The following is a 20,983-nucleotide window of genomic DNA, read 5'->3' on the forward strand; positions in this document are numbered from 1 at the left end:
TAAAAAAAATATATATTTTCTAGGTGGATTGGATACATACAAAGTCGTAACAAAAGTGGCAATACCTCCGACACCGACTACTGCAGCTAAGAGCCCACTTACGTCATTATTAACTACCACAACGCCTGGCACTCCATCTACTAAAAACTTTGGTACAAGAAGGATTATTATGACAAAGAGTACGTTTTCTTTTCTTCTTTTTTTGTCCCTACTGATAAAGAAAGTGAGATACAATGAAGAACTAATTTAATTTTCTTCCTGTTAGATGTGGATGGAACCACTAGAGTAGTTTCTGGTCCGACAAGTATTCTACCAAAAGGTAGTAATCCAAACACTCCCCAGGCGGGTCAACAATCCCTTGTCAAAATATCATCACCAGGTATGTCTATAAACTTGCATTTAATATGAGAATAAGGTTTTTCGGGTATCGAGGGTATGGACAGTCTGTCCAAATCGAGAGCCTCTCCCTCACTTTCGAAGCAGCTTTGCCTGCTGCTTGATTCTTGCGTGTTTGGTTCGCAAGCTTGGACAGCCAGCAGGTTTCATCCTTTGTGGGCTACAGACAATCCAAATTGTTGATTTAGCACTCGTTCAGAGTTGTTGAGATGTTGTGGGGCCTCTCTTAAGGCACCTGGTTGGATCCCTGCAAAACCCTTTCTGTGAGTTTGAGAGACGGAGGATGAAACACCCAGCCATCTATATTTTAGGTTGTGAGGAGACTAAGTTTTTAGGATCTTTTGTCGGTGTTTTACACCCTTTGCAATTTCTTAAAAGTTAGTCTCGCATGTGATACTCCAACATGTGGAGGTACATAATTCAATACAGGTCTATCCAGGACCTTATACAACAATATTTTATTGGCAAATGAGGAGTATCTGTTTAGAAGTGGAAATAGTTGAATTATTTGGCCTTAACATTTTTGTACTATTGCGTTAATAGAGGAAGTGAGTTAGTGAACAGTTTAGTATTAAAGATAGTGCGCAAAAAGTAAAAAAGAATTCTTTCGGTTTCGAGGTGAGCTGTACAATAAATCGACCATAAACAGCAAATCATGGGACTTTCATTATATTGTGTCATTGGTTTGTTTACGAAAAACACCTCCATCCCACCATAAGCTAATCTTATAATTGAACTGTCATTACATATTGTTACCAATACATAATATTTATTTCGAATAGGAAATATTGTAATACGTGTTTTTTAATTTAAAAACAAATAATTTTTTATTATTTTCTAGAAAAAAACTTAATTTAAACAATTTTTTTTTTTAGTAACAACTCAACAAAGAGTTCAAATTTCCAAAGGACCTGATGGGAAACTACAAGTTAAAGGATTGATGCCTGGTTAGTACAATTTTATTGTAATCAGTAGCATATATTTGAAAAAGAAGTATTTTACAAAGTATTGGGTATGTTACAAAATTTCACGAAAAATATGTTGATGTCGTAGGAATATAATTATTTTAGGTTAATTTCTAATTGATTGGGCATCATACATTTGCACAATTTAAACGTGCCTGTAGAGGTAGTTATGGGTTAATTGCTTGAGTTTAGCGAAGGCACTGGCAAGCTCTAGCTCATCTTCATTTCAAACACATTGACACTTGCGGTAGGGAGGCATAGATCTTTACAGTCGTTCCTAAACAGGGACCTAAAAGAACTAAATGTGAACTGATGAAACACAGATCTGGTTTCTCTCATTTTTTTTAAAAAAAAACTTCATTTTAGAACCCTTAATTCATAAAAATTATTGTGAAATATTTTCTTCTCTCTTCAGGTCAACAATTGGTTCAACTACCTGATGGTAAATTACATGTACTTCATACTAGTAATCCTACAGTAACTTCAGCCACTACTACAACCTCAGGAACTCCAGTTACCAGTAGTAGGCCGTCACCACAACAAGTTACCGTTGTTAAAACACCTAGTAAAGGAAATACTGGAAAGCAGGTACTTATTGTAATTACAGTACCTAGTCTATTCTTAATATTTTTATTCTTAAAAAAACTTCGATTTTCTTATGTATTCTCTTTTTGAGTTGTAAATACTTAGCAAGTTCTTGAGCATCAGCACATATTCTTTTCTTTAAATAGAAACTATTAAGAATTTTTTTTTTAATTCTTCTTTTGGTAAAAATCTTAGATGTAAAAAGGAACTTATGTATTGAATTCTTTTATTATCTTTCTACTACCAGTTATTTTAACATTAAGGCTTACCTAGTCTGCATAATAAGGTTTAGGTCTAAAATTTACTATCTTCTATTTATAATGTTAACTAACCATCTAAAATTAAATTTAAAACTAATATTGCTCAATTTCTTTTATTTTTATTACTAATTTTCTAAGGTTGAAACCTGTTTATTAACAGGTTCCACTTCTGCTTTTGCGATAGATGTCAGATTTTGATGTTGATTGTTTTTTCTGCACTTAAAACAAAAGCTACATAATTTTTTTTTAACATATTCCCTGTTTTAAAATTGTCTTTCGTCAAAATTCTTGACCACCTCGGGGTCTTTTTCTACTGGGATTCCCATAGTTTTTCTTCATTCCATTTTTTTTAAACATGACCTAGTCATCTTAGACTGCAGGTCTTATGCAATCTACCCTTCCAATTCTACTAACAGTTTTTAAACTTTTCGTTCTGTCCTGATGTTAAATGCATCTTGTAATCTTGACAGAATTTTTTTTTCAGTGAGCCTAACTAATCCAAGTACAACCGCTCTGATCAACACCCTCTTTTCAGAGAGAGCCTAGGTTTTTTATAGGACGCAGACGGTCTTTTAGTGAATAGTAAATTATTCGTACACATTAAAAAAAATACAAAAAAAAATTACGAAATAATTTATTGAAGAGACATAAGCTTACAAACAAACATTGGTTATTTTAAAGATTTCGTCTGTATGCTACAAAATGTACTATGTCATTTCTCTCGTATAAGATTGTCCTTCCTTTGACACCTTAGTTTCGGTCGCCGGTTTGTGTACTTTCTGTACAAGATACTTACATTATCGCGAGATGTTCTGCCTGAACTAATTTTATTCACTTTATTAACAAATATGACTCCATCTTCTGGTAATAAGAAATGTGATACTGTGCTTATAATTTTGATGATTTTGTTTTTGTGTGAGCAAAAGTTTTTTAAAGACCTTGGTTTCACTTTATGCTGCAGCATTTCATTTTTCTATCTTTTTTAAACTTACTTTCTTTTACCTTACTAAAGTTAATTTTTCATTATGAAAGGTAGAATCGAATTCAAAATAATTCCGGGAATTTTATTATGATTTATAAGAAATGAAAAGTTGAGTGCAAAAAAGGACGTTAAATAAATAAGTTGTAGTAAGTATGACAGTTATTAAATATAAAAATATTAAAATTCGTAGCAAGCTGTGGTATTAAAACAAGTAAACACACCTGTGGGACAGAAAGTCAATAACAGCAATACAATGGTTGTTTCCGGAGGTCAAGTGTTGACTCCAGGGCAGATTGTTGTTAACGCCACCGGTGCCAACACACCACAGGTACATTTACTTTTTTAATCGACAGTTCACATTGTGCTACATTCTTTTATATTCTAGTGTTCTTTTTTAATAACGTATTAATTAATTTTAATGTATTCAATATTATTTCATTTAGGTTGTCAATGCGAATCAGATAGTATTGAATAGTGCAAGTCTGGCCCAACAATTAGCTTCTGGTAAAGCAACTTTGGCAACATTGAATGGGCAACAAGTTTTAATAAGAACAGCTGGTTCGCCTGGTAATCTTCTTATTAAGTCCCCACAGCCTGCTCAAGCTTTGGTTGCTAAATTGCAAACGCCACAGCAATCTATCCCTACTAAAACTGTACAGGTAAGGAGAAAAATAAGTAAAAAAAACTCGAATTTTTGTTAAGACTTTACAAGGCTTTTAATTGAATATATATACACATTCATTCTAATACATGTCCTTTTGTTTTTAGGTCAGTGGGGGTGTGCCGGCTACAGCTAAAACAGCAGATGATGCGGTTATCAACTCAGAAACAAATAAAGGAACAAATCCAGCGGAGACCGCTGCTCAATCATCGACAGTAAGCACCGCCACCGCCGCTGTGGCCTCCCAGCAGCCAGCAGCGTCGGTGGCGGGCGAGTCCAAATCAACTGAACATGTGGTCACTGCTACCAATCCTCCTCCGCTTAAGAAAATCATGTCCGATGAACAGGTAATTTAGTGCATTCTGTGAGAATAATGATGAAGATTATTTCAATTATTTTTGGTAAATTGCAAAGCGCGCCGTGTTCCTCCTTTGTTAGCTTCTGGTATTCGTGTCTATAATGTTTGAAATAGGCTCTTGACATGATGTAATAACGGAATTAGTAAAAAATAATTATGTATTAATACTACTGCTTTCTCTTATTAGAACCAAAATCTTTTAAAGAAAATTTGTGAAAGGTGAAGATTTTTTTAAGTTGAATTTAACTGTACCAAATTATAAACCTTTATAGGAATCTGCGTTACTAGCTGGACAACCACCGGGTACAGTTATAAAGTGTATAACTGCGCAGGTTATACAAACACAGCAAGGTCCAAGGATTGTTTTGCAAGGTTTAACTGGTTCAAATTTTTCACAACAACAGTTAACAATTATACAACAACAAGTCAAGCAACAGCTACTTAAAGGTGCACTAAATTGTTAAATACATTTTTCTTTATTTATGGTACCACCTAAATTTCACTAATTCAGTCTTAATAATAATTTAGCCCAAGCCGAAGCTGGTAACCAAGGAGTTCTCGGCCCTACAAAGATATATCTCGCTGTACAACCGGCAACCTCTGTTCCATCTTCTTCAAAACCTACAGACACTGTTGATTCTTCTAAAACACCAATGAAAGTTAAACAAGAAATTCAAACAACGGTATTTATTAATTTTTGGGACTTCTTTTTTTCTAATTCCTTGTGATTAAAGATTTAACTTAGCTAATTGAAAATACAATGAAAATTATTTTCAGCCTAAGAGCATTGTAAATGGACAGACAGCTACAGGGCAGGCAAGCGTACCTACTGCAAATGTTAAAACATCTCCGTCTGGTTCTAAATTCGTTCTAACGCCAGACTATATTCAACAAAGTTAGTGAAAAATGAAATTTTTCCTTTTTTATGTCAATTTTTTTGTATTGAAGTATTTTAGATTCACAATTATTTTTATTTCGTAACCAGCTATTAAAAATGCGCTAAAACAAGAGAATTTGAATCCTGAAGTGGAAGAGAAATTAATAAAACTGCAAAGGTACCAAGAGAAACAGAAAATGAGTAAAGAAGAAAGTAATTCAACTACCCAAGGGAATGTGTGCTCAAGTCAACATAGTGTTAACACGGCCACGAGTACCACACCTGTACCAACACCTGTTGCGAGGAAGAGGCCTCTTCCTCAGGATCCGCAACCAGAATCCCCAAAAAAGAAAACTGCTAAAATTGAAACTAAGGACATAAAGTAATTATTGATATTGTTATTTCCTCTGTTAGTGTTCTTATTTAAAGCATTATAATTCTCTGCTCTAACGTTTCCAGTATTCCATTAAAGAATTTTGTGCCCTAGCGTAGTGTTGTCAAAACTTACTCAATGACAAATTATTATTAATCATTTTCCCAACTAGTTCAATACAATCGTTACTCTCAGGATTACCATTCTGCCTACTTTGTGTAAATGGTAGGCTACTATAGCTTGAATAGATGCCCTATCTGTCAAAACTCAACTATTGTATCCTACTGTTATCGTCAAAAAACTTCGCACTGCCTCTTCCCTTTTAAATTCCTCATATCGTTAGTAAGAGTCATAGGTTCGATTTAGCAGATTTTTCGATTTCATTTTTTTACAGGAAATTTCCGTTTTTTGAGATTCCCTCAGTCAAAAAAGTGTTTATCAAAATTAGTATATGTGAGTGTGTGTGTGGTGTTAGCATATTTAAAAACAGAAAAATCAAATTATGTATTTCGAATCTGTGACATTATGGGGGCCTGGAAATAAACTTTTAGACAAAGTGCTTACTAAAATGCCATTTACTGAATCGTTTTGTCAGTTTTTTTTTGGGATGATTTACAAAATGGTTTTCTTTAAACCACTTATGCTATTTCACACCAACTTTGGCTGATTGGAAGAAAATCGGTTAACCCAGAAATGCTTTTTTAATGAATAAATATTATAGTTTATATCGATTTTTTCAATTTTCAAGAAAAAAAAAACATAAATTGCATTAAAAAAAAGTTGAGTGAGTTTCGCACCAAAATTTTGTAAATCTTTTTGTTCGAGAGGCACTTATTATAAAGTAAACTAAAATTATTTTAAAGTTTAAAATTATTTAAGCTTAACCAGAATTAATTTATTTACAGAGGAGTTGTTAATGTAAAAACTAAAAATAAGGCTCAAGAAGATAAGAAAAAACAACAAATTCAATGCAAACTCTTAGTATTACTATTTAAACACAAGGAGGCATTGAAGAAAGACATATTGAAGAAAAGGAATCTCCTTGAAAAAGAACTGCAGGTTACTATAAAGGTTTGAATCTAACCGAATTAAAGTATAGTCAAAGCCATGAAATAAGGGACAAATTAAAAAAAAAGAAGTAGAATTTGAACCACTTAAAATAAAAATTAATATTTTTTATGGTAAAATGTTTAATTTATACATAGTATTCTTTTAAAAAAGAAAATTTAGATTACTAAATGGCTTTTACTGTACAAAATTTTTAATACTATATATGGCATTTAAAAAAAAAAGTAATGAACGTTACTTTTTTTATTATTATTAAGCATTGATGCAAAGCTGTCGAAAGCAAATTGTATGGTTACATTTCAGTGAAACGCACCATTACATGGTATTAGTGAAATAGTAAAGATTTGGGGAATTAGCTGAACCCTGACGGCAACGGGCAAGTGAGTGGGGGGATCTTACTCCCAAATACACAACCCATGGAAGTGGGGGAGTTGTCCCTAGTTGAAGCAGAGACAGTCGGTATGTAAGTCGGACGTCCGTTGAGAGGCGAGGAGACCAAGTCGAATAGCTTTGAAACGTGCGTGTGAACCCGAGAGACCAGGAATAGAATACTATTCTATTCTGTTCTATATGTTTGATCAGACTTAGGTGTCCAGCGAGAAGCAGCTCCTAGAGCAATGTAAGAAATAGTGAAGAACGGAACTCTAATATTCTGACTCGGTTTGGATCCTGTTCCTCAAGGTACTGCAGCCAAATTGTACTGTTAAAACTTACCCAATACTTTGCGTCATGCCAGCTATTCTTCGATTTTGAATAAAGCTACTCGTTTAGTATCAATTCTTTCAAAAAGGGCTACAGAGATAACTTCACTTCGTAAAAAACCTAAAGATAGAAGGTGACCTTAATATGACTCACCCTAACACTAGCCTAAAAACTACCATATCCGGAAAGAAACCGTGCTCTTATTAACACTTAAATTGAAAAATGGCAAATAAAAACCTCTTACTGCGATGAGTGTTAAGCTGATCTGCAATTAGTCGTTATTAGTAGCTAGTTGAAAAATTACCATTGGAACTTTTGTTTTCATGACAATTTTTTAATTTTTCAAATAAAAATTACTGAACATCAAATCTATATAAGTTCCGTGTATAGCGTGTAGATTATAGGGTAACTATTATTGCTTTCTATGCGAGAAATCCATATTTATAAAATGTATGCCTAAACACATGGCAAACCAACAGATGACGAAATATTCAATTTTTAATTAAAGAAACAATTTAAATTTAACTAAATTAGTTTTTTTTTTTATTTAAGCAAAATTGTATTTCATTGTTCTACAAAACAGTTTTTTTAAACAAACCCCAAATCAGCTGTGATTGATTTATTAAGTGTCATTTTATTATTATTGAATATAATAATAAAGTTTTAATATATTCAAATTGACCGATAATGGAAGAAATAATTTTGGTAAGGTTTTTAAATTTTTATTGTTATTAACATTAGTAAGTAGCTAATGTTTAACGGAAATTTCAAAAGTCATTCTTCCATAACTTATTATATTACGCAAGGAATTTTAATTTTTTTAGTTTAATGTCTAAGTCAGAATTTTTTTTAAATTGAACTATTCCTCTAATTGACATAACTTCTTAAGATATGAAAACATATGCCGGATTTATGTTTCGATTTAGTATTCTTAAAAATTATCATATGTTTTTGAATATTTTTGGAATTTCGGCGAGTTTTTCCTGAAGAATAAAAAATATTGAATTATTAGGGATCTCGATTGCTTCATATTCAAATGTCTTTTTATAAAGAGTTACTTAGATTGTTTTTTAGTGGTCTCGAAATTATTGCTTGTTGTCGTTTGGTTCAGGCTTTTTTATAAGTATTGTACTATAGATTTTATCTTATATGAATGTCCAAAATTCATATTTCATTGGGGTATAAACACCATGGGAAAGTAACTTAGCTCAATATGTTGGAAGAAGGGTTCAGATATCTTTGGATATAGGGGGTGCTTTAGAGATTCGCCTGAAACCAGTAAGAGGAGCACAATAAATATTGAAAGAGTCACTGTGCACTATTAAAATCCACCTATCGTGGTACTGGTTTTCCCGTTCTAGCTTTTCCTGAAAATGCCACCGAAAGATTTACTTTAAACTTCGTACGTACATTATAATCTTTATTTTAACCTTTTTCTAGGAAAATTAGAATGTGAAAAAGAGAATTTTATAATTAAATATGGTTCATGATTGTAGAAAATAAATGTTTTGAACCTTAAGAATTAGATTAGAGAAAATCGTCTGAGGGTAGGTAGATTTTACCAAAAATTTTTTGTTCTTCATTACATTAGTTTGTAAGGTTCGTTGAAAAAATGGTTTATTTAGATTTTCTGTTTGTGGAAGTTTTCCTGAATGGTTACAAAGAAGCTTTATTTACATTTTGTAATTCTTCTTTTTTAGTTCTTTTTTCAATAGAATAAAAAATAATTAAACCGTAAATGCATAGTTTGTTGTTTTTATGATAACAGGCAGAAGTAGCTCAAGAAATAGCGGCTAGAACAAAAGCGGAACGATGTAAACAAGAGGAAATACGCATAACAGGAAGCAGTAAAAGGAAGTCGGGTGCCTTGCCTACTCCAGTTTTGCCTGGTAAACACAAGAACCGAAGAGCGGTTGGATCTGGTGCGCATATCTCACCTCCCGCGCCATCACAACCACCGCCTTCGCCGACGACCACTTCCCCTATAACCACGGCTACCACTACTGCCGTCACCATGCCAGTCGTCACGTCTCATCACAATACCAATCCTCCTACGTCTAACCATAGGTCCAAGAAGGAGAAATTACTTTGTATTTGTAGGACACCGTATGATGAAACTAAGTAAGTATTTATGTAATGTAAATCAACTCCGAGATCTAAAAGTATAGGAATCAAAAATGGGAATCTGAGTGCAAAGGTCCTTAATTGAGCTTTTGAACGATCTTATTCTCACGAAATGATTCTTCATAGTTTTTAAGATGGAAACAAAAGAAAAACTGTCAGTTTCTACTGACTTGCCATAAAAAACAGCACAGTATTTAATACTCATAGCTTTTACATAAATAACTTTGTTACGAGGAAATTAAGTTTTCCTGACTCTGTTTGCCAGTCTTAATTCAGATGTTTATACATCGGCTGTTTGCTGCACAGCAGCCTCAAGGGTATTTTTTGTATATTTCGTCTTCTCTTCTATCCGTATTGAGCCGTATCAACCTACTACAATCTTCTCTAAAAAAAATTATCACCAAGCGATTTCATTTCTTTATAAATAAAACACTTGGTAGCTCTTTTTTTAAAAAATAATAATAATATAAACCGAAAGTAAATTTTAAACTAAAAAACTACTGCTTACAAAATGTTCACACTCTTCTCTCTTAGTAGTGTACACATCTTATGTGGTGACTATTTCTATTGTTAAATAAAATAGTAATTCAATTTTTTAAAAATATATACTCTAGATTAGGTGCACACGTAATCATTATTACATTTTTTCTATAAAACCACTCTTAAGTTGGTTCTAAACAAATACATACGTATACCAGTGCTGAGTAAGCAGTTTTTATTAAATTCATTTAAAATTTAGGGGAGGTATTAGCTGAGGGTTAGCGAATACTGGATTCCAACAATCACGAATTCGAATCTAGCTGCAGAACCTTTTATTTTCTCTTCCTAGGAGCTTGTTACAGCTCACTGTCCGATGGTGGACAGTGCTGTCATTAACGAGAGAACACTGTCCAGAGACCGACAGTACACTGGAAAAAACTCCTTACGCCTATTTCCTCATGATGACGCGCCTCAAATACAAAATAAATAAATAAATTTAAAATAACAAGACTGTAATATTTTAGATTTTACGTTGGTTGCGACCTCTGCAATAATTGGTTCCATGGGGATTGTGTCGGAATAACCGAAGAAATGAGTAAATCGCTATCCGAATTCGTGTGCAGTGAATGTAAACACGCCAGGGAAACTCAAGAACTTTATTGCCTATGTAAACAACCCTATGACGAATCACAGTAAGTATCGCCTTTGTTTTAATTTATTAATTATGAACTAATAAAGATTTATCTCTTGTAGTGATTAATTTTAATAAGAACAATTTTTTACTTGATCATTAAAATCTGTCATCTGTTTTTCATCTAAAAATTATATATTTATATTTCTATATTATTTTTACAGCTAAAATGCGTATATGTAAATCAAACTGTGTCAGTATTCAGCAACATACATATGTAATTATCAAGACAGCTGCTGAAATCCGGCGCCATTGTTGTAACCCCATATTACTTCCACTGTAGGGCACCAACACATCCCAATCTAGCCTCGCTAAGTGCTTATCTGAGCTTTAGGTTTACAAATGTTTGTTAGATCAAAATTTAATTCAATTTCACCTAATCATTTTGGGGAAACCAAAATCCATCCATAAAAATTACCCAGAGAGCACAAATTTTGAGCGATCCTACCTCCAAGGCTTAAATTCAATTTGAACAGCCCTTACCTAGACTTTAAAACTCGCACTGTTTTGCCTCTGCCCTTAGACCTGAGTCCTGACCGACCTCAACGTGATAAGCGTAGAGGGTTATAAACTGTCCGTTTGAATATTGTGAGATTTAGTTACTGCATTTTTTACCTAGATTTTTAAAATATATTTAAATTTCAGTTACTAACTGTAGTTAAAATTGATTTAAGCCGAACTCAGTTTTAGAATGTAGTTCAGGCAAAATTCAAGAGCAACTTACGAAATATATTTTGAATAATTCATGCACAATAAAAAATGAATAATATGTTCTTGTTCATAAAAGTGTTCCTACAATAAACGTTTATTTAATTTTTTCAGATTTTACATTTGTTGCGATCGATGTCAGGACTGGTTTCATGGGAGATGTGTTGGAATTCTTCAATCAGAAGCTGATAATATAGATGAGTACGTTTGCCCTAACTGCCAGCGAAATTCCGGAATTAATTTTGCAAACATGAAAAATCTTGGCACAAAAGATTTTGAACAATTACGAAAATTAATTAAACAAATACAGGTAAATTTTAGTTACTACATAAATTTTTGCATAAATAGAAGTTTTAGAGCACTTTTTTAAAAGTACAATTTATTTATTTTTTGATTTTGTAGACACATAAAAGTGCATGGCCATTTATGGAACCTGTTGATCCCACCGAGGCACCTGATTACTATAAAGTCATCAAAGAGCCAATGGGTAAGCAGTAAAAAAAAAATTATTGCTTCTTCTATGAAGTTTTCTTTAACTTTTTTTGCAGTCTTTTTCTGCTTATTCATTAGTACCATGAATACAATAAAAGTTATAAACTTGGAGATTCCTAAAATGCTTAAAAAGATATTATTTTTGCCATCATTGTATTATTAGATTATTGTGGTATTGGAGAATTAAAATATTCCTTGTGTAATGCTGTTGTTTGTGCTGATTTCTTGTTTAGATACTTCTCTTAATTTTAGCGCAAAGCTTTATTTAATTGCTTTAAGTTTATAGCTTTTTTGGGACAAAACAAATCTCACAGTAAATATTAGCCCAAGAATCCATTTTTTGTTTAATATTGTACTAAAGAAAAGACTGTATACTATTTTAAGTACCACAAAAACAAAGAACCTTTAAACTACTTAGTTTTGTGACTAATTGAAAATTATGTAATAGGGGCCAAATTCTTTAATTTCGCATGATTGTCGCTTGCGTTTATTGATGTATTAATTCTAGCATTCCCAATAGTTTTTAAAAATACTACTTTTTGGCCGAGAATATGGGTAAGGGCAGAGATGAGGAGAAAAATCTGTAAAAAAAAGGATTGTCGATAGATTTTTTCCCCCCCAAGTCCTAGAAGGGATCAGTCTCAAATGTTTCTGTCAAAGAGTCCTAACTTGGATTGCAATTTCATTCAATTAATATACTAATCTTCCACTATCCAACAGTTCTAAATTAAATTCAACTCTGTTTTGCACTTTACGCTTACTGGAATTATCACAGTTCTAAACTTAACTAACATTCTTAAACTTGAAAAAAGGTAGTGAGTTACTAACTTCTTACACTTCCTTCCTGTGAATTATTCGGAGTCAAACAAACGGAACTCCCGAATCCTACAGTTCACAAAAAACAATTTTTTCAGAGTAAATTTCCAAACTAAAATGACGAAGTATACATCTGTTTCAAGAAAATAATTGCTGTTAATTTAAACAAAAATTTGATAATAATTGGATGATATTCTGTTCAATTGTTAAATTTCACTTTAAGTTGAAACATTTTTCTCCAAACATTTAACTCATGTTTTGATTTTGATTTAATTGATATTATTCAGCTATCGTAACTTAATAAACTGTATTGAATGGCATTTTAAGGGATTATTAACATCTCATTGAAATCATTGTAGCTGAAAAAAAAAATGCAGAAAAAACTATGAAAGGTAGCATCAGTAAACTTTCACCTGTTTTTATGTATGTATACTAATAATATATATTCAACCGAAATAACAGCTGAATATAAATAATTGTAAAATAATACGAGTAGTTTAATTCAAGAGTCTAAGGTGTAGAGGTAGCCGTTTAAAGTGCTTTTTGATATAATTGTTTATACAAAAAGAACTTATAATAGCCGAACAATGTTTAAAATTACAATTAAATTTAATCAAAATTTTTGCCATTTACTTCACATTAAAAGTCATTAAATTCATGCATGCTACAATTTTATTTGAGATTCAAAGAATTGGGTCCTTAAAATGGATATTTTTTATTTTTCAAGATAAACAATTTTTTTTTTTTTTAATTATCAAGTTTGTAATCTAAAAAATTAATTACTACATTTTTAGTTTTTATTTCGTGCAATTATTGTAATTAACGTGAAGTGTTTTATTAAATTTACTATTGTTCAGTTCAGAATTGAAGGTTTTAGAACAAAATTATTTATTTAAAAAAAAACAACGGTTGGGTTCTTAAGATTTATGGCATTATTTTGAGTGGACAGATTTTCATTTCAATTGGGACAGTCACTTTACTACGATTAAAATTAAATATCAAATCTATTGAAAGTTTTATTTAATTAAAACGCGCCCATTAATTGAACTCTTATGAATATTTTATTTTATTACAATTAATTTATTTTTAATTTTTTTAAATTTCACAAATTCATTGTTATTTATTCTGTCACGTAAATGTAAGAGATCACTTAAATGCTCGTCATTATTTCACTTGAGTTGTTATCATAATTTCAAATTCCTTTAACCATGATTTCTGAGCATGTAATTGTTTGTCGATTCCTGCTAACTAACAACTAATTCTACTAATTATGTTAAGGATGGTGCATGACTTCTTTTACACGTTCTAAGTCACCTATCTGTAATCCTTGTTATGGATAAGGAAAATATTACAACATTGTAATGTTTTTTTAAATAGTGACTGCAACTATTTAAGAACTAGTTCTATTTGATAAAAGGTGCCAGATATAAAACTGCACAGATTGGCACCGAGAAGTTCTTTCAGTACACTTATTCCTATGGTCTTGTAGTAAGGACTGAAATAACTAGAACAGTTCAGCCCTCTTTATATATTCATTTAATATCCTAAAGCAACCTGAAACATTTAGAACTAAATCTTCCTTAATGAACTCCGACTACAAAATCTTTTTGAACTGTCTAGTAGAATACTCGATGGTTCTACAATAGTCTAGTCACCAACCATGAGAATTTAAAGTGCCGAATTTTTGTCTTTCTCAGTAGATGATGCTACTTCATCGACATCTTAGTAAGTTTCCTATCCGTCTCCGTCCATGGCACCTGATCGGAAATGTACCTAAAACCCGTCTGATAAAGTTAACATTACTTTTAGTAAGTGAACTTTGTTGCGCGATCTATGCGCCACAATATTTAGTTTTTATAACTAACAAAGTGCTTTTTCCTCATGCTTATTAAACAAAGTATGAATGGTTTAGCACATCCCTTCGACTTATTATGACAATTTAACGATTTACTTACGAAAGGATTCTCTTAAAAGTCTCATTCACTTGTGTTCTCAAGTATTTTCAGTAACAATTAAAATAGAAAATAATACTTAAATGTAACAATTTAATTAAAAAACTTGGGTGTAGAATTGTTTTAGTTTACAAGTCATGCCACATCCTGATTTTTTTTAAAGCATTGATTAACGATTTTGTTATCAGTAACGAGACGAATGACGAATGCTTAATATATTGTAAAAAAAATGTTTTAATATGTTTATTTTTCTCATTTAAAATTAGGTATCTTCTTTTTTTGTTTACAATACAAAGACGTTTGAAATTCATACTTAATCATTTTTTTTTATTTCTTTATTCCATATTTCCTTTCTTTATATTTTTCCTTTAATTCATCTCTTTCATTCAAAAATGATTTTAATGGTATTCTTCATAATTCATAATTCAGGTTCATAATTATTTATAAGGGAAATCTTCTTTTTTTTTTTTTTCTAATGCATATGTTACTAACAATTTTTCATTAATCACTAATACTTTTCCATTTTTTCATCTAGTCTTGGGATTACTTTTAAGTTTCGGATTTCTCTTCTTGAACTCTCTTGAAAATTCAAATTATTATTATTATAGGTCAAATTTTATAGATAAAGTACTGATAGTAATAGGCGTGTTATGTTTTCCTCTAAATTGCCATATTAGAGTGTGGTACAATCGTTTTTTGAAAGAATTAACAAAAAGTTGCTAAAATTCAGAGTTAAAAAGCATAGTGGAATGGGTCATTTGCTTATTTTTTTAGTTTTATTTTTGGCAAAATCTCCAAAAACCGATCGAGTTTAAAACTATTCTTTTTGGGGGGGGGATTTCCAAGAAGGAAGATTTTTGGAATATCCTATAAAATGCCATTTCTGACAGTTATCTACGCTTTTATTGTCTACATAATATTATTAAGAATTAAATATTTTAAGGATTGCGATTTTGCTGAAGAAGAATAATTGTCTTTACATCAATGAAATTTTGATTCCAAATTTTTTATTAAAGATTTAATTATAAATAACTAATCACACAGAGTGTTTAGGTTTTTTATTTATTTTTATCTTGATAGTAGACAAGCGGAAGATCTCAGACAGGCCAAGCGTTTTGCTTATATCTTGTTTGTTTCTCGTAAATGATTCATTAATCCAGAAGGTAATAATAATGCCAATTTCACTCATGATTATTTTAAATTATTTTGCCGACATTTCTTTATTATAATACTTTATAATAATGATGTAAAATTATTATATTGTCCTATAAGTCTGAAGATGGCCGGTCTCTTGGTCGATAGCTCGGCAAAATAATTAAAAAAAATTCATGACATGCAGTCTTCAATTCCAACGATTTGGGACTCTACATAATTTTTAAACACTGCAAATGTGAACTGCTTTAATAGATTGGCAGTTATTTCTTTTTAAATTAAGACGAATTTAAGGTATATTTTTTCAAATCCCAAAAATCTTATATTTTATAAAGAAACCACATCAATTACCCCAATTAAAAAAATGATAAAGAACAAAATTAAAACGGAAGTTTCATTATACTACATATTTGAAATATCTAAAGTTTGGGTTATCAGATTTGAAAATATAGAGTGGAAGGAAGTGCTGGACAGATCCGACACGTACACGAATGTTTTTAAATGCATGAAAATGCTCACGAAACCATTTTCATCATCAACATTAAAAATTTGCTATTCTTGTCTTAAATATTAATAACTTAAACAAAATGTAATTACATATTTTCTGCAACACTTTTGGGAGAAGTTGTGTGTGAGTTGTGGAGGAGTTAAGTGCTAAGAAAGTGGGTAAAAAGAGAAACACTGACTAAGAAAATCTAAGCCCAAACTGGCGTGGGACACTCCACGAATTCTCCTAATGCAATAATTCCTCGCAGGAGAAAGTGACTTACCACTTCCTCAGGGAAATTGACGTCCCAGTGAGTACCCAAACCTTTCAATCCTGACAACTACAATGCAAAGCGTATTTGGCTAGCAGAGGTAGTTGACTTGTGTAAAATTAGATCTTTCAAGTTTGTAGTGGATTTGATTTTATCAACAGATCCTTCTTCAATCTGCAAATCTACCACAATAATCGTTAATGAAATATTTTTCTATTATAATTATTGCATGTTCTTCATACTAAACGTTTGTATTCAACATAAATACATATTGGGGAACAAGTCTGGCTAATTTTATTATTTGGTACGCATACCAATTCGCTCGTTCTTCGTCCTTCCCATGAAACAATAACCACCCCTTATCAAATGTAATCAAGACTCCACTTTACCCCGGCAATGTTAATAAACATTTTCCATGGAAAAATGATATTTGTCAGTCTATCTTGCGGAAAATTAGTTCAACTTAAACTTTTAATTGTGAATAAGTTTTTTTTGCACATCGACTTCATGATTTTAATTATATTTCATCAGTAGGTTTTTTTGAAAGTTAATTTCATAAAACGAGTTAAAAAAATAAGTATATTAAATTTTTAATAAAATGTATTATCACAGAGATTAGTGATGCATTTGTGCAATATTGCAGTGAATTATCAAATTCAAGGTTAACAATGACTATAAATATACTTCTTCTTTTTTTATTGTGACATTTAACGCTAATCTTTTTTTTTTTTAATCATCGGAAAAAATAGAAAACTTAATTTAATTTTATTTTATTTTACAGATCTGCAAACAATCGAACTACGAATAAACCAAAGGTATTATAAGAAATTAAGCGAATTCATCGGTGATATGACAAAAATATTTGACAATTGTCGCTATTATAATCCAAAAGAATCGCCGTTTTTTAAATGTGCTGAATCATTAGAATCATATTTTGTGTCTAAAGTGAAAGGTTTAAGGGACAAACTATTGGATGGTAAATAAATGCGTGGAATAGACTTTGTTTTGGTCAGTTATATATATATATAAAAAACAAATAATGTGATCGGCTTTCTGTGAGGAGTGTTGTGCTTTTTTGCAATCGTGGTGAAAATAAAGGACGAATAGGGGAAAAAAATCACAAGAAATGTTATTTTATTTTATTATTTTAATAATGTTAATCAACAGTAAATGATCCTCCCTTGTATAATGTACAAATTTTATGAATAATTATTATTAGTGAACAAGTAAAAGATATATGCCGTTTTTAAGTACAATAATTACTTTGTGGATGATATACATTTCTCTTTTAAAGAAAATATAAACAGTTTACGCCCACGGATTTAATTTTTAAGGCCTATTTTTTCTTTTTTAAAATTTGAAAATTTAAAAGTAAGAAGAAAAAAAAAATGTAAATTTTTAAAATATTTTAATTTTAGTGGAAGTTCTTTTTCTTTCTTTTTTTCTGCAGCCCTTACACTTTTTTAGAACTACGCTACTAATTTATTATAGTTGATTTAAATTGTACATAAATTTTTTTTTTTCTTGGAATTTTTTTTCTTTTTTAATTTCTCTCATATTATATATATGTGTAACAAAATTTTCCCGAGAAATCGCAGAAAAAAAGGCTTGTTTATTGTATTATATAGTTTAAAAAAGTTTATTATTATTATTTAATGAAGTTTTCACAAAACAAAACGTGAATTCTGATATTGAAAAAAAAAGAAAAAAAAAAAGAAAATTTGTATTATATTTGTCATATTTTATACTTCATCCAACAATATTTTTTAATTTAATTTGTGTAGCTCTCAAAATATTTAAAAAATTAGTATAGTTTTAATCATTACAATAAGGAATCTTAATTTAAAAAAAAAAAATACAATGTAAGTACATTGTTGTAAATACTTCAAAATTTATGTCACAATAATGTTTTATTTTTTCGCCAGTTTTCACTCAAAAATAAAAACTTACAAAAAACCTCTTTTATATATATACATATGTATAAATATTTAATTCATCTTAACAGTACATTTTTTCAATTATGTAGACATGTAATAAAAATAGTACAATTTTTTTTATTTCATTACGTCATTTTGTAAATAAAAATGAAAGGAAATAAATTAATAATTGTTCAGTTAAATTATTAAAGGTCATTGTTTACTTGTGATTTTCTTTTCTTATTACTGTTTACTTATTCAGATACTACAACTCGGACATAAAAATAAAACAAAAACGGAATATCCTATTTTATTATGAGATATCGCCATTTTTCAGGGTCCGTTTTTAATTAAGACTATAGAGTAACAAGTGCAACGGGCAAATCTCACATCCTGGTCATTTTCTTTACATCCATTTGCCTCTTGTTTGGTAATATAATTTGTGGAACATAATTAAAGTTCATTCAAAGAATAAGGGCATTCATCAACCATTCTTTAACTAGTTTCTACTTCGTCTGATCGTTAAATTAGGATATTTTTTTTAAAAAATATTCAAGGAAAGTATTTTTAAAAATCCTTAATTACTGCTGTACTTCTCAGGTACAGTCGATGTTCCTTCATCAGATGCTCGTGGAATATATGTTGTTGAGGAGCACTTCAAATCTAGAGAATCTATTGATTGTTTTTTAAAATGACTCTCTTGGCCATTTTTAAAAAAATACCTTCTCCATTTTTGGTTCAATCAGATCAGATGATGACTAGCAAAACTTCCAGGCCTAATCGGCAATCTCCACGAGCTAGCTTTGTTTCAAGTGTTTTCATTCGTGGCTCATTTATTTAATTCAACTCCATAAAACTGTCAAGAGAGGCGCGAAAAGTCCTAAATCAATTTAAAAGTGATTGTACTCTTATTCCTTATCCTCCCGCTGTCTGATCTATGTCTTTTGCCAGTATCCTTAGAGCTGGTTCAGTAATAATGCCTTGCATGGCTGTTTAGGAAGAAAGTTCAATATATTTGTAGATTATTCTTCTTGGTATTTCCTGATCGGTAGTTGGGTGAAGGCCGCCTGAAATAATAGGCAGTACTTAATTTTTATTTGTTTGGTGTCAAAGTCAAGTTAGAGAATCCCAAGAGCCTAAAGCAAATAATAGACAATGATAAGTAATTTTTCTACTGAATTGCACGAATTTTGCCGAGTAGTAGGGACAATCTTTCTGAATATTTTGAAGCGCCCTTACACTCTCTATTTGATTAGAAAGAGGCTCAATCCTTCGTTTTTGGAGTACTTTGTGTCAAAGTTCAATGTATTGGTAGATCGTAGATAGTAAAGGCAGTGGCTTATGCTACGTTTAGTTCTCATCCTAATCTAATCGTCTGATCATTCGGACGTAAGTGCCAATTCTTATTGGATGGATGTTTGGTCGTTAAGTACTCCATCGCAAAAGAACATTATGTCATAGAATTAGTGCACGTCTCTGTATGCTGTTAATGTGTGCGATGAGCTCGAGGTTGCCTGCGGATCCGTTTAATAGTTCTTACATCAAATATCTCTGCAGGCCTCACGGAATCATTTTTGTGTTTAAGGGTTCAATTTTAATATTGTGCAAATGTAGGAATATTCGTAGGGAGGCCAAGTTGGGTTAGTCCATTACTCCTTACTTGGGCCATTTACTTGTAACTTCTACTTTCTACCAAATTAACAACACCTTCGCTTCGCTTATAACACATATTTGCTCCGGTGTTAAATAAACTTATTGCGTAATTATAAAATGATGGACATAATTTTTCAAACCTTGAGGATATTCTCGAATTAGTAATTATACTTCACATTCTGGGTGATTAATTAAAAAAATGATGAAATTTAGAGAAAGTTCAGCTAAGTATTTTACATAACAAGGTGTTCCGTTTTTGTTTTTTAATAAATCCGAGTTATTTAAGTAAAATATAAATGAAAATAATTACTATCAGATTTTTGTGGAATAATCTTTTTTCCTAAATAATTATTACCGAATAAAAAAAATTGAAAAGAAAAATTATTAGGTATTAGATTTATAAACTTATATACCAATTTACCTTGTACATAATGCTTATGTAAAGTACTTGTTTAATTAAAGATGCTTAGAAAAAAAAAAAAAAAATAGCAATTAGTTTTTTTTTAAGCCAGATAAAAAAAAGGATAAGAATGATTGTAAATATAACATTAAAAAAATCCTTATTCTTTGTAAAAATTTTAAAAAAATAAATAAATAGTTGAATAATCTGAAATTTTGTATGCCTCCAATAAAAAAGAAAAGAAATCTAAAGGATTAAAAAAACAGTTGCTTAAAAAACAAAAAAATCAGGTCCGTTATTCTTAAAAAAAAATCATTCGTATACATAAAAAAACTATTATTTTTTTATTCCTTTATCAGAAAATTTGGAAAATAAAAATTGTTAATAGTTTAATGTTACCAAAAAAAAACTACTTTCCATTTCAACTACATTGTAAACTGTAAGTTGTTGAATGAAAAATATTAAAGAGAAGTTTTCAATGAGTACTTCTATGTTATTATATTTAATATCTGCGCTATAAAATTCATCAAAGTTGAGGTACCAAATTATTTAAATAGGCATGACAGGATATGCAGAGACTATTTTTCATTACAAGAATGTCTTCAGAACTCGAC

General features: G+C 30.7%; 1 protein-coding gene across 3 annotated transcripts in view; it reads left to right on the top strand.

Annotated features, from left to right (window-relative positions):
- The window catches only part of E(bx) (nucleosome-remodeling factor subunit NURF301 E(bx)), a 47,582-nt gene extending 26,728 nt beyond the window's left edge, over positions 1-20,854 (top strand). The window contains exons 24-40 of one of the 3 annotated variants that reach the window (XM_074115978.1): positions 24-179; positions 266-379; positions 1,272-1,343; positions 1,777-1,949; positions 3,379-3,516; positions 3,632-3,847; positions 3,957-4,196; positions 4,480-4,654; positions 4,736-4,890; positions 4,985-5,102; positions 5,193-5,466; positions 6,363-6,528; positions 8,996-9,348; positions 10,356-10,523; positions 11,345-11,540; positions 11,633-11,717; positions 17,182-20,854. In XM_074115978.1, coding sequence (XP_073972079.1) covers positions 24-179; positions 266-379; positions 1,272-1,343; positions 1,777-1,949; positions 3,379-3,516; positions 3,632-3,847; positions 3,957-4,196; positions 4,480-4,654; positions 4,736-4,890; positions 4,985-5,102; positions 5,193-5,466; positions 6,363-6,528; positions 8,996-9,348; positions 10,356-10,523; positions 11,345-11,540; positions 11,633-11,717; positions 17,182-17,384 — 3,002 coding nt within the window. In that variant the 3' untranslated portion in view covers positions 17,385-20,854. The remainder of the gene's footprint in view (positions 1-23; positions 180-265; positions 380-1,271; positions 1,344-1,776; positions 1,950-3,378; positions 3,517-3,631; positions 3,848-3,956; positions 4,197-4,479; positions 4,655-4,735; positions 4,891-4,984; positions 5,103-5,192; positions 5,467-6,362; positions 6,529-8,995; positions 9,349-10,355; positions 10,524-11,344; positions 11,541-11,632; positions 11,718-17,181) is intronic. The other 2 variants (XM_074115979.1, XM_074115980.1) reach the window with 2 other exon arrangements.
- The last annotated feature ends 129 nt before the right edge of the window (positions 20,855-20,983 follow it).

This window comes from Rhodnius prolixus, unplaced genomic scaffold (assembly GCF_049639745.1).
Source record: "Rhodnius prolixus isolate KJV_2025 unplaced genomic scaffold, Rpr scaffold_13, whole genome shotgun sequence".
NCBI classification, from domain to species: domain Eukaryota; kingdom Metazoa; phylum Arthropoda; class Insecta; order Hemiptera; family Reduviidae; genus Rhodnius; species Rhodnius prolixus.